Raw genomic sequence first — 14,419 nt, forward strand, 5'->3', positions numbered from 1 at the left:
CCCACGTCCTTAGCATTGACGTGCACATGGAGGGTAGTTTAACCACCCCCCCCCCCCCCGGCCCCCATCTTACTCCCCCTTCTTGACCATTTCCTGCGAGGGGTTTACGACCATTTCCACACCACCCTCCATAGACAATTATTTCAGAGAATGGGTAATTTTTTCAAGGATAAACCTTATCATTTTATCCTCCCCCCCCCCCCCCTCAAGTCTAAATGGTGTGCACGGCCGTGTCGTGGTCCTTGTTTAGTACGTTCACATTATTTAGTATTTAACAACGAGGACAATTTGTTCTAAAGTAGCGCAGCAATAACCTAGCAACCCCGAGTTTAGTTGACACATTAGAGTAAAACACTAAAGGGAGAAAGGGGTAAAAATACTGTATCTCCCCATCGCAACCACCTTGTGCAACCTTCCTACTGGGTCATTGAATATCAACCAATGGTATCGCTTATATTAACACAGCCAAGTAGCAGAAAATAATTTAGAAGCAGACGAAAGATGTCTTTAAAAAAGAAAGGGAGGTAGCTGTCTGTATATACATCAATACTATAGATCTGTTATTGACACCCCTACTTTTGGAATAAATTTAAATCTATTTGAAAGTACTAGTTTTCTGTGATAGACTAGATACTTTGAAGGGAAAAGCCATTCTTTTAATTTTTTTTAAATTTTAATATCTAAAAAAGGAAGAAATAATAAATTTTCAAAACTTTATCGGACATACTGACAGTTCATAAAGCGTAGCTGCGCTTCTGAAGAAAACAGGGAAGACAACATCCATAAAAGCGAAGCTTTGAAATGGTGGGACAAACGAACATTAACACAGTACTATATTCTGAAAAAGCGGAATTAAACTATATAAGTTATACTTATATTTTTAGGACATTAATGGACGACGTAGGACTTTCTGGTAACGATTATAGTGTTACTACGTTTTCTAATTCATCATTCAATGTTTGAAATCGATAGTACTATTCTGACATGTCTAAATTGACAAAAAGAGCTAACCTTGATGGACGGACGAACGACCGAACCTAATTATAGAAAAGTTCCGCGTTTAAAAACTATTAATTACGAGAGAAAATTTATGTTTTAATTCAATAAATTAATGAACATTTTAACATGATATTTTAAGTGGCGGAAAAGATTTAAATAATTTGAAATTTATTTTAATTAGATGCACTAATTAAATGTTAGAGTCTGTTTGTGACGTAAATTTGAAAGGTCAAACGAACTTTTAGTTTAGCCTATGATATAGATAATTTTTGAATAATTTGTTAATTGAAATAAACCTACGTAAGTAATTTTCCTGAAAAATCCTCCAAAATCTTATTAAAAATCTACCAAAAAAATAATCAAAATCTTATGTTAATAACCCTTTTTTGATTTTATTTAATTTTTAAATTTTTTTATACGATTTTGTAGGATTTTTCACAAAAATAATTTTGCCTCACCTGCAAATAGCGGCCTAATTTTTTTTAAGAATCCACCTTTGTTTAATTTTTGAATTAGTTAAAATCAATTGAATATATTAGTTATTCTTTATGTTATACCAGATATCAGTAACCACTGAACCGATGGATTCTACTCTTCAAGGATTATACATACTGGTCCTGTGGTGGTTTTAGGCTAAAGGCGAAACCGCTATCAGGATTATGTTGTATTATACAGTGTATTTTTAAAAATTATTTATAGATGATATTCATGTTTTACAGTACAATAAAAAAAAACTAATCTATATTCTAGTCTAACAAGCGCGAGAGGGCGGAACACGACAGACGGACGTTACTCTGTAATCAACTGTTAACTGAAGAGAAGCTTTCCTCCAATTCCTAATAACATGTTCCATGTTATATACAAGTTTATCTATAATCTACAGAATTAAGATGAGTTAAATAGGATAATAATAGATAATACAGAGTTATATTTATTAATTTACTTAAAATAGATATAATACAAGAACATTATTATAATGGGGAGCGCAGCCATTCTTCAAATAAGTCTGTCTGCTACAATATTATTTGTTAGTTGGTGGATGTATTCCAGCAAGCATACATCTGATACCCCCGCCTCCAATATTTTCAATAGTCTCCACGCTAGATATTATCACTCCGTCACAGTTGGATTCAATCACACTCTAAACAAGAACAAGTATGTCCTTAAGAAGTGGGACGGCAACAGGGGGGGAGGGGACATTGGACTTATTCGTATGTTTTCTCATTTGTTGGCCTAACAACCTTGGGGACTTTTATTGAATTTCGTTTGGTTGGTTCATATAGTTGAGTGTCTTAACGTTTTAACTACTAATTGCAATCTACAGAGGGGTAATTTTGTGTAACATCATTGGGGATGTACATCAATTCATTGGCTATTGTCTTATCCCTTTAGATCCCTGAGACAGCAATGATCTAACAAATTGTGATATGGTACCCAATAATATCAAACCAAGATACTATGTCATACCATAATACATGGATGTTGAAGGGAGGGGGGGGGGGGGGGAATTTTAAAACGAAGTATCCTTAATGACATCATATTAGAATAGTCAATTATTCTATTATGACGTCATTCGGGATTTGTCGGACAAACTTTTTAAAGTTATCCCCTTTTTTATAGGCACAATTAAAAGCTTCTGGGATGGGATCTTTATATTTTGGATGGGGCAATTATTACAAGAAGTAAATATACAATTGCTGTTTTTGGAAATGAATTGTTGTCTTTCTATCACTTTCAATATTTGGATCTAGGGGTTGTGACCCTTGCATCTAGGGATGGTCAGGTAAATAGCCTAAAACCATCCAAAGATTCCGAAATAAGTAAAACCAATTCAGACAAGTATATTCCGAGATCTTTAGCTTCAAACAGAAAAACCTTATCATTACTTTATATTACAGGATGTATACCTGTTGTTCTGGTGTTAGTGTGGCCCAACCACGTGTTGAAATAATCAGATGTTTGGCGCCATCTTTATTTTCAACCTCTAAACTGTTGGCGGCAAAGTTGGATATTTGTTGGTCAGTCAACTTTATAATGGATCTAAAAAAACAACAAATATAACTTTTTCTAAGTGGGAAAGGGAGGGGTGTAAAATATGCGCAAAAGCAATTGCTTTAAAAAATCCAAAATGATAAAGAAGGTTTATTCTTCCAAAGACCAAAGATTATCAGCAATCATAATACTTATTTCTCGCATCGTATTATAAACAGCTTTCCGCGGATATAGAATGTACAATTATAAGATTAAAACCAGTTTTTTATCCCCAAGGTGCCGTAGACACGGTCTAAAAAAACTGGTTTTAATCTTATGATTGTACATTTTTATATTCGTAGAAAGCTGGATATAATACGATGCTAGACATAGTTTTTTGTATGGATAAGAACCGGTTCTTATCCACTGGATTCGAATGAATACTAGAAAAGTATAGGTTTTACTAGGTTTGGGCCGGATATTGAAAATGTCCTGATATCCGGCATTAGAAATCAGCCGGATATCCGGCCAAACCCTAGCTTTTACCTTTTGGTGCTGTTTAGCATTGTTTTTAGGTTTTCATTTTGTTTCATACTTTTCTCACAGACCAACACAATTTTGGTACAAATGGACAGAACCACATTTGTATGGTATATATTCTTTCCTAAAAAATACTTTATTGGATCACATCTATAAAATTTTTACTGTCAAAGATTAAATTTATTTTTTAGCAGCAAAGATGTTTATACATATGCTTTTTATTATATCTGTCATAAATTTTTGCTGAAAAAAACTGCAATCACTAATAGGCTGACCGACAAAGTAAGTGATATATAAGTCCTCAATATGGAGAATGTTCACAAAAAAAATCAGCCGCATATCTTAAACAACAGCCAAGATCTTACTAAAATTCAAATAAATATCATGCAACTAAACATAACATAACATTGGAACTTGGAAGCTTTTTTTAGAGCCTATACAAAATGACGTCGTACTGGCCTACCATTGTTCAATGATAATGGCCTGCCATGGATCTTGGACAAAGTAGCCTCGGACAAAGTAGCCTCAGACAAAGTAGCCTCGGACAAAGTAGCTTCTAGGACAAAGTATCCTCGGGACATTTACTTAAGAAAAGTAGCCTCCTAAGGAAAGTGTTATTAAAGGTCATGACCGCAGCGCTCGGCCCCCTGGCCTGCCTAGCCTACAACCTAACCTAACTTAAACATTGTAAAAACAATATTAAAAATTATAAAAATCTACCAACCAATTTTGTAAAATCCACGAAATTCTAAACCACCTATAGATTTTCCTTAGGATGCTACTTTTCTTAAGTAAATGTCATGAGGCTACTTTGTCCTAGAGGCTTCTTTGTCTGGAGGCTACTTTGCCCGAGGCTACTTTGTCCAAGTTCCGCCTGCGATTTGTAATCTAGTCGGTGTATTTGCCTATCATTGATTATTTGTATAGTATGACATCATTTTTAAAAGCTAAGCTCCTCTATAATTTTGGTAGGTCCGTCCATGCGTCCGTCCGTAACGAATAGCTTTTTTCGTTAATTTAAGCATGTTAGAATTGTTCAAACTTCATATGATGATTCCTCTAGTAGTTAGGTACTATTCAGAAAGCGTGGAAACTCTATAATCGTTACCAGAACGTCCGTACGTCCATTTTAAACATGTTGTTTTTTAACTTTTTTAACAACAACTTTTTATGTGATATAATCTTCCGATTGATCTGATTTTTGGAGTACTGATTCCTATATCAGTAAGATACAATATTATGAACGAAGTATCTCTATAATCAAGTCCTAAAAATGTCAGTATGTCCTTAAACATATTCTGTATTAAGAAGTTTACCAACAAATTTACTTATAATTTTGTCGAAACTTATATATTTATATTTTGTATATTCAGTTCTGACACTCTACAAAAGTTAATGTTCGTCTGTCATACCGTTTCAGAGCTTCGCTTTTATGGATGTTGTCATCCTTGTTTTATTTTCACAATAAAGAACTTGAAAACATTGGTACCATTTCTATCTGTAGCTGTGAAAATACAAGATTTGTAACCAAGATGTTCACATAACTCATCTAATACTTCCACGTCAGTTCTTTCTGATTTACAAGCATAAGCCATCCTGACAATTATATAATTAACAAGGATGACAACATCCATAAGTAGCGAAGCTCAAAAATTAACTTTAGAGCAATAAAATAAACATTAAACTTGATAAAATAGGGAAATCACAAAAACTTTAAAATCACGAAAACTTAAAAATCTAAGAATCAATCTAGCAATTAATAGACAAATCTTAATGGAACTTGATAGAAATATGTAGAATATAAGCAAATTCAATCTCTGATAATATCAGCAGTCAATCCTGAATAGGATTCAAGAAAATCAAGAAAACATAAAAATCTAGGAATCGATCTAGCACCCCAATTGATAGACAAATCTTAATAAAACTTAGTGAAAATATGTAGAATGTAGAATTAATTAAACCCTAAAATTTCAGCTGTCTATCTTGAAATCACGAAAACTTGAAAATCTAGCAATTGATCCAGCACCCAAAATAACAGACATAACGACAAAACAATGTATAGATTAGATAGGCATACGTCATAGGAATCTTCACTAAAAATTTCAGCTGTCTATCTTGAATAGGACGCGAAAAAATCACGTTTTCCCCATAGCGTTACGGACTGACGGACGGAAGACAGAGTGAATAATAGAGAAGCTTCGCTACTGATAAATATGGATCATGGAAAGAAAACAAAGTAGCGGGTTTCATCGTATTTAAGGTTAAGAGAATGTTAATGATTGCCCCTAAGGGCTAAGAAGTTTACCCCGCAGGGGCTAAAATTTAGGGGGAAAGCTATTGTGAAAATATAACGAAACCCACTACTTCGTTTTCTTTCCAAGATCCCATATATATATTTAGATGATTTTTAAACAGGCCATATTTTCTTACTTCTGATTTTTATGCAGGTTAACTTCATATTTCTAAGGGAATCCCTATATTTTATTTTTTAGTAGTCGAACCTTTCATAGTGCCTTTAAAGAATGACGCCATATTGGCCTACCATTGGTCACTTAAAATGTATGCTGTCCTGCCATTAGTTATTTAGTCTGTGTATTGGCCTATCATTGGTCATTTGTATTTATTACGTAATTTTATATAAAGTGTGTTACCTTTTTTTATGTTTTATTATCATTTGGCCATAACTTGGTCAAAAATGCTCACAAATCAGACCTTTTTTGACCAGATACTCAAATGGTTCCTTTACAAGCCCAATCAATCAGTTTTAAGATATCTTTATATTTCAAGAAAAATTTGGGTGTTACCTTTTATATGCACAGATACCATAAAATCAACAGAAAAAATACTTATTTTTTCTGTCATTTTTAGAGTTTGATTCTGTTAAATTGGCTATTCTTGAAGGGATTTATGCATTGATTATACTGAAACATAATATTGGACAGAAATTGATGTATTTCAAAGAAATAAATTTTGGAAAATAAGAAACCCGACCTCTATCACTTCAGAGGACAGCTGCCAACCTCCAGTTGACAGGATGTAGTTAAATACTTGTTAGCAATAATAATTAGCCCAAAAAGTAAAACAAATTTTTTTTAAATGGTAAAAAAATGATAATCTAAATCTTAATTTTGGGGATGATGATCTTAAAGACGCTGTTGCTGTTGGTGATGATGACTTAGATGGTATATAAATACATGATCATTATGACAACTTATCTATTAAACTATGGTCCGATTTTTGTATTTGTAGCATTCTCCAATCAAGAGAAATCCCAAAACATACAATCATGGTTTTTAAATTCTCCAATTCATAAGGTAAATATAGTAGTTTTTAAAAGATGGTTATATTTGTTGTTACAACTTTTAATTGGAGGCTGCTACAAATACAAAAATTGGACCATAGTTCAATAGATGAGTTGTCACATCGCTTATGTACTTGGATACCATCTGGGTCATCATCACCACCAGTAAGAGCGTCCTTCAGATCATCATCCCCAAAATTAAGATTTAGATTATCATTTTTTTACTATATTAAAAAACTTTTTGTTTTACTTTTTGGGCTAATTATTATTGCTAACAAGTATTTAACTACATCCTGTCAACTGGAGGTTGGCAGCTGTCCTCTGTAGTGATAGAGGTCAAATTTCTTTTTTTAAAATTTTCTTTCTTTGAAATACATTAATTTCTACCCAATATTATGTTTCAGTATATTTCAATGCATAAATCCCTTCAAGAATAGCCAATTTAACAGAATCAAACTTTAAAAATGACAGAAAAGTAAAAATAAGTATTTTTTTCTGTTGATTTTATGGTATCTGTGCATATAAAAGGTAACACCCAAATTTGCTGTTTTTTAGTATTTTCATAAATTTTTCTTGAAATATGAAGATATCTTAAAACTGATTGATTGGGCTTGTAAAGGAACCATTTAAGTATCTTTGGTCGAAAAAGGTCTGATTTGTGAGCATTTTTGACCAAGTTATGGCCAAATAATAATAAAACATAAAAAAAGGTAACACATTTTATTGGCACTATAAAGAGCTTCCTATTAAATGGCTGATATGGACCTGTTCTGGTGATCAAAAACAACGGATCCAGTCCCTTCCAAAAACTTTCCTTTGTCCTGCCAGTCTCGCAAATCAATTTTCCTACAATTTAGACAATTTATTGCAAAATTTTAAAAATATCATCTGGAAAATCAGTCAAAAAAAATTTCTACGACATTCAGAAAACTTTATGTTTTGTCTATTTCAGGTTAAGGGAGGGTGGGGGGTTTACAACTCCTTAGAAGATTTTGGGATAAAATATGATAGAGTTTTCTTTTTAAAACTTTTGGAGTCATGATTAAACTTTTTATCTACTCTTTTTACCAGGGAGGGAGGGAATATTGGGCTGTTTATTAAACTAGACTCCAAAGTTTTATGATAACAATAACGTTTTCTTATTCGTTGGCTTAACAACTTTGGTCCCTACTTTTTTACTTTAGTAAGTTAATAATTATAAAACTGGAATATATAGCAAACCATATATTATTACTGTATATTATAATTCAATACGTTTTTTATAGGTTCAAATTTAGGTTTTAGCTTTTATATAGAAGGGATACCATAAAATCAAAAGAAAAATATTTTTTTTTATACTTTTCTCTTATTTTTGAAGTTTGATTCATTCAAAACTTTGATCTGATCTCTTGGGCTTGTAAAGAAACTGTTTCATTACTTTAGGTAAAAAATATAATTTTTGACGGGGTATGGACATTATTCATTCTGCTGCTATGTCATGTGCTCTACATGAATAGTTAGACAAGTGGAAATGCCTTGGCCCATAAACAGGCGCATTTCACTATCATTTCACAGTTATAGACATCTCAGACAAAGGTTGTACAATTATAGGGTTGGATTGTCTGTTGGATGTTACAATTAACCACAGCTAGCTTAAGCCAGGTACAGGTTGACCTGAGCACGCCAAACAAACTAACTAGCAGGGTGTTCTAGAAGGTATTGTGAGTTCATAACCACTCTTACTAAACTCACAATACTTTCCTAGAACACCCCTGCTATTTAGTTTCTTTGGCGGGCTCAGGTCAACCTGTACCTGGCTTAAGCTAGCTGTGTAACCTTTATACTCATGATATCCACTAGTATTGCATCCCATTTCAAGCGGATGATGCCCTTGGGTTCTCAGCTTGATGATCACTTGAAATTGAAGGAGAATCCCACCCTAATTAGGTAATGTGGAACCCAGTAAAAGTGTCTGACTATGACGTCAGAAAAAATTAACAATTAACCAATGAGAGACCGCTATATATTTTACCATGCATTGGTCAATTACAGTGAATACTGGCTTCTCATTGGTTAATTGTTATTTTTTTCTGACGTCATAGTTCGACACTTTTACGAGGTTCGGTAATGTGTAATATATTATTTTATGTACCTGTTAAAGCCATATTTACATTTAAGTTTGTCAACAATATCTTCTCTAACTTCAATTCTTCTATTAGGAGTCAGCATGGGATAGATTATTATCTCTCCTGAAAAAAGATAAGTTTAGGTTTATAATAGTTATTTATCGCATCATATTCAAGACAACTTTCCACCGATATTAAAATAAAAATTATTATATTAAAACCACGGGGCTCACAAAACTGGTATTAAGTTTATGATTTTTTCATTTTAATATTTGTGGAAATTGTCTGTAATGCGGTGCTATTCTTAATTTTTCAGTATGGCTGTGAACCAGTTCTCATACAAAGGATATTAATCGGTTTCAAAGTAACACACTGGAAAAAGTAAAGAATAGTATTTGTTAAAAGATTTAACTTTCAACAAGATGAACAATTTTTTAGCAGCAATCTTTTGAAAATAGATATGGGTCTCTTTGAGAGAGTATAGCTTCTCATAGGTCCTTGAAGGATTTATAACTTTGTTAGGGAAGGGTACACCATTACAAACTAAATTAACACCCCCCCCCCCCCCCCCAACAAAAAAGAATTCTCTTATTTTTAACTAAAAATTAAGGACATAGCCGCTAGTTACATTATAATTTATACCAAACGCCTCTAAAGATTTCATCCTTTGTGGGTTGGAGAGGGGAAAAGACATATGCAAAGAAGGAAACAACCAAATTGCACTAGCAATCACTATATAGGATCATTTCCTTCAGACAAAAAATACTGAGTTTATAGTAATAAAATAGAATAATCAAAAACCTTACAGGGATTGCAGCTATAAAAATTCTGAACTTTTTACCTGAACTATGACAACTTATCCAGTTATTTGGAAATATGGCATCTAAAACAAAGTGAGATTTATAAACTATCATAGCCTTTCTTTCATCTTTGTTAATGATAAAATTAGAAAAATGGGTATAGTCCCATTCGTGACAACGCCTCTTAAGGGGCGTTTTGTCGTATTTTTACAGTAGATTTTCTGCTATTTCTAGCCCCTGCAGGGCCAATTACCATCTATCAAAAGCTGATGTGAAAAATATGAAGAAACGCCCCTTAAGAGGCGTTGCCACGAAAGGGATTCTGCCCGAAAAAAATTGTTAAAATAAACAAAATATACCTGGCTTTTTTGGACTATCCGTATCATCAAATACTTCAGTTTCAATGTCGTTCTTCTACATTACAAAAATAGTTATTTATCGCATAGTATAATAGACTACTTTCCACGGATAGATCAAAACCTTTTTTGTTAATCACGAGGGGCCGCAGGCTCGGACTAACAAAACTGGTACTAATTTTAAGATTTTTATTTTATCATTTGTGGAACATTGTCTATAATACTGGATTTTTGGGAATAGTCCCTTTCGTAACATCGCCCCATAAGGAGCGATTCGTCGTATTTTAAAATTTTATTTTTTAAAATGGCTTTTTATAGGTTATTTTAGGTTAGGTTAGGTTATATTGGGTGGGATGATTGCCCCATAGGGTTTGGTAATTGACCCCGCAGGGGCTAGAAATAGGAGAAAAGCTACTGTGAAAAATACGACGAATCGCCCCATAAGGTGCGATGTTACGAGAGGGACTATACCCGAATTTTTCAGTATGGCTGATAACTGGTTTTAATCCAGCGGATATTAATCAGCTTTAAAGCCATACTGGAGAAGATTTTCAGTAATCTTTATTATCTTATTAGCAAACTAGCGGCTATGCTCCCAATTATCTAGGGGCTCTGTATTCAAAGGGGCTAGAAATATAGTCTAGAACCAACCCGAGACTGGAATATGAATATTCAGTAGACTAAACCCATCACGGGACCAATGTGAAGTCCGTATGTCTGTCCGTCTGAAGCTTAAGATCTCGGTAACCGCTGAACCGAATGGGCTCTACTCTTCAGGGAATATACCTACTGGTCCTGTGGTGGTTTTAAGCTATTTTCTTGGGGGGTGGACACCCCCCCGGCCCCCCCCCCAGAAACAAAAGTTTATTAAAAGATTTAAAAAAAGCCCCTAGGGACTAGGGGCGAAGCCGCTAGTATTATATAAAGTAAGCTCATTTTTGTCTGTGCGAAAAATCTCGCTAACTGCCGAATCAATATGGATTTTTCTTTACAGAGTGTAGCTTCTCATAGGTCTTGGAAAGGTTTATAATAATAAATATTTTTTAGTAAACATCTTAACATGGATTTTTTAAATATAGGTGCCCCTAGAGGCCTTTAGGACCCAGCCGCTAGTTCTTACAAAAGTATGAAGAAAATACCTTCAGGATATCAACCAATGCATTAAATTCTTCTAAGGCTTTGAATTGGGCTTCTTTATTGTTACTAGGATTTCCCTTCTATTAAACAAAATTTTGTCAGAAAAATGAAAATTTTAAAGAGTGAAATGTTTTCCAATAAGTTTATTGATACATTAGAACCGCAAATTAAAGTATTTAACTGTGGTGTCTATTGTCATGTCTTTTTCGACAATGGCAATATTTTGTGTAAGTGCCAACACGCTCTGGGGTGACTTTACCCCCCCCCCCCTTCCCCTCACCAACTTTCAAAATTCCAAAAACTGTATGAATAAATAAATTCATAATTTGGTGGATTTTAGAATTTTTTGGCCGGGGGTAAATACCTCCCACATCTTCAACTCACCCTAACTAATTAATGACACCCTAAATTTGTTATAGGGAGCGTTGGGATCAGGGGTTGGGGATAAAATATAATTTTAAATTCGGAAGAGAAATAACCACTATTAACTCTCACATTCCGCTCCATAAACAGATTAACCTGTAGAGTAGCTTTATTCTAAAATGGATAATTGCCTGAAAATGATTTGTTATAGAAGTCTCTTCATTAAAACCAAAATTCATTGGTTTGATTAAAAATACCGCATTTGCACATTGTTTTGTCATTTTGACTGAAACAAAGACAGTTTTTTTATCTAATAATACAAAGTAGCTTGATGTCTGTCTGTCTGTCCGTCCGTCGTCTGTCCGTTCCTTATAATCTTGATAACCACTGAATCAATCAGATTCTACTCTTCAGGGTATATACCTATTGGTCCTGTGGTGGTTTTAGGCTATTTTTTTTGGGGGGGGGGGACACCCTCAACTTTTTCAAAAAAATGAAAATTCCCCCCCCCCCCCAAAAAAAAAAAAGCTGCTAGTAAATAACATAGTATATACTTAAAACCTTTGGAGAAGGTTAATAATAATGTTGGGCTAGAACTATTATTAGACCTAATCAGACCTATTAATCAGGGATCTAAAGGGATAAGACAATAGTCGATAAATTGATGTACATCCCCAATAATGATACACACAATTATCCTTCATGTAGATTGCTCCTGTTTTGAACCAAAACATTTCCACTACTCTTATAATTCATGTTGCACAGCTGACAAAGCAGCAATAGGTACAACTTTGAAAATAGCAAATCTGTATTCGCATGCACAGCCACCATGTTTCAAATCAGCAAACCTCAACCGCCCGATGAGCCGCAGACACCCTCACACAGGCGGCTTTTTAACAGCCTAGACATAACTGAAGTAGCATTTGATGCTAACTTCCCGAGATAACTTGTAATAAGAATCTGTGTGGTAAGCTGAAGCGTTTCAGCTTACTGTCGCGAGTTCGAATCCCAAACGAGCCCCTAGCCTTAAAGAATTCTACCAATAAAGAATAGCAGTATTTCCTACTACAAAGATATATTTAAAACTCAATACATTTACAATAGGGTTATTACTATATATACAAAAATAGATGATAACAATAGGTTAGGTTGAAGGGGGTGTGGGGAGACAAGGGCGGAGCCCTGCGGCGGTAGGCATTTGTGGGGTAAGCTGCAGTAAAGGGGGAGGTAACCACCTCCCGGTAGAATAGTGCCTGGGGCGCGGGGTTGTAAACTGACCGCGTCCCTCCCCCTCTTAGCCAGTCCAATCTGACCGCTGCCTGTGGGGTCTCAGCGGGCAGGGGTTAATGGTGATAATAGGATTTGCGCTGAAGGCTTGATTTGATAAGCCGCTGCGTAGCAACTCTGTGTAATGCCTGTCCGTATGCTGCCGTATTACCACATCCTCCCCTTCAAGGGCTGCGGGACCACCGGGACGTCAGGCCTTGAACCGTGGGGGACGGCAGCTTCTCCCTGGGGCACAGCGCGGTGTAGGACAGCTCGGGCTACACAGGCCCCTCGGGACACTCGTTGCTCGGTCTGGCTGTGGTTGGATATCAGCATTGTCAGCTCCCGGTTGGTTCCCAGCTGGGGGTTGGCGACGGCCAGGCCCCGGCGTTGGAAGTTAGGCCTTGTCTGCAGGACTATCTCTGTCTTGGCTGGTAGCTGGACACGGAGGCCTAGGCTCACTCTAGAAGCTCCCAGGGGAGGGACAATGCGGGGGGTAGAAGGCGCGTAGAACTCCATAGGGGCGCCCATCTTGTCCAGGTTGCTCGGCCTCTTGGCTCCCACCCGGATGGGGACGGCTGTCATCTGGAGGGGACACATCGCTTCTGCTTCACCCTCTGGGGCCGCGACTTCCATCTCAGTGGCAACTTCTCCTCCTGGGGGCTCGCTGCTGGCAGGTAGGGGCTCCATGTCCGCGTCGGGGTCCCAAACTGCATCCGTGGGTTGTGCTGGGGCCGGCGGCGCCAGCTGTGGCTCGCTGGGTTGGTGCTGCAGGTTCTCCTCCACCGGGTCACGGTCCTGGCAGCTAGGCTGTGGGGCTTCTGTTGCTGCGGCCGCGGGCTGATACACGGGGAACTGTCCTGACCCACTGGATGGCACTGCCGCAGCTCCGGCCGGCAGCTCAGTGGCGTCTTCGTCGCCGTCCAAGTTCATGGATGTACGTTGGAATCTGCTGGGCGGTGACATCTCCCGTGTATTTGCGCAGTCGGCCAACATGCGCGGTGATTTCTGAGATCCTGGCTGTCGGAGAGGCGGGGCTGATGACGTAGTGGACGTCCGTGGCCCGTCTCACTATCTTCCAGGGGCCGGTCCATCTCTTGGTAATCTTGGCTGCTTTACCTGGCACCAGGCGGGGGGCCAGATACCAGACCAGGTCTCCAACCTCGTACTTGGCCGTTCATTCGTAGGCGGCCGCGCTCCTTCGGATGGTCCCTTCTTCTCGCTGCTGGATTGCGTCATACACGGCATGGTATCGCTGCAGGAGAGCCTGGACGTTGGCTGGGACTGACGCATACTCAGTGTCCGGCAGCCGGAGCACCAAGTCCACAGGGAGCTTGGCCTCTCTTCCAAAGTAGGCCAGGAAGGGGGTCACACCTGTGGACCTGCAGGTCTTGGTGTTGTAGGCGAAGGCAATAGCAGGCAAGTGTGGCTCCCAGTTGTTGTCGTCTCTGTCCAGGAACAGCCGCATGCCTGTGTTGAGCGTCCGATGGAACCTCTCAACCTGGTTGGACTACGGGTTGTAGGGCGGTGGATGTGTCAGGCCAATCTCAAGCTTGGAGGCTAGTTCCTTGAATACCTGGC

General features: G+C 37.2%; 1 protein-coding gene across 1 annotated transcript; it reads right to left on the minus strand.

Moving 5' to 3' along the window:
* Positions 1-1,661: 1,661 nt before the first annotated feature.
* LOC145318688 (uncharacterized) lies at positions 1,662-11,885 on the minus strand. The gene is made up of 10 exons (XM_080160134.1): positions 11,764-11,885; positions 11,212-11,289; positions 10,076-10,130; positions 9,758-9,799; positions 8,943-9,039; positions 7,577-7,657; positions 5,000-5,106; positions 3,517-3,634; positions 2,907-3,039; positions 1,662-2,140 (listed from the first exon to the last, which is right to left on the minus strand). The coding sequence occupies exons 1-10, from the start codon at positions 11,851-11,853 to the stop codon at positions 2,021-2,023; spliced, it is 921 nt and encodes a 306-aa protein (XP_080016260.1). The 5' UTR covers positions 11,854-11,885; the 3' UTR covers positions 1,662-2,020.
* Positions 11,886-14,419: the final 2,534 nt, after the last annotated feature.

Source organism: Acartia tonsa, chromosome 5 (genome assembly GCF_053477335.1).
Source record: "Acartia tonsa isolate MP-2025a chromosome 5, ASM5347733v1, whole genome shotgun sequence".
Lineage (NCBI taxonomy): Eukaryota > Metazoa > Arthropoda > Copepoda > Calanoida > Acartiidae > Acartia > Acartia tonsa.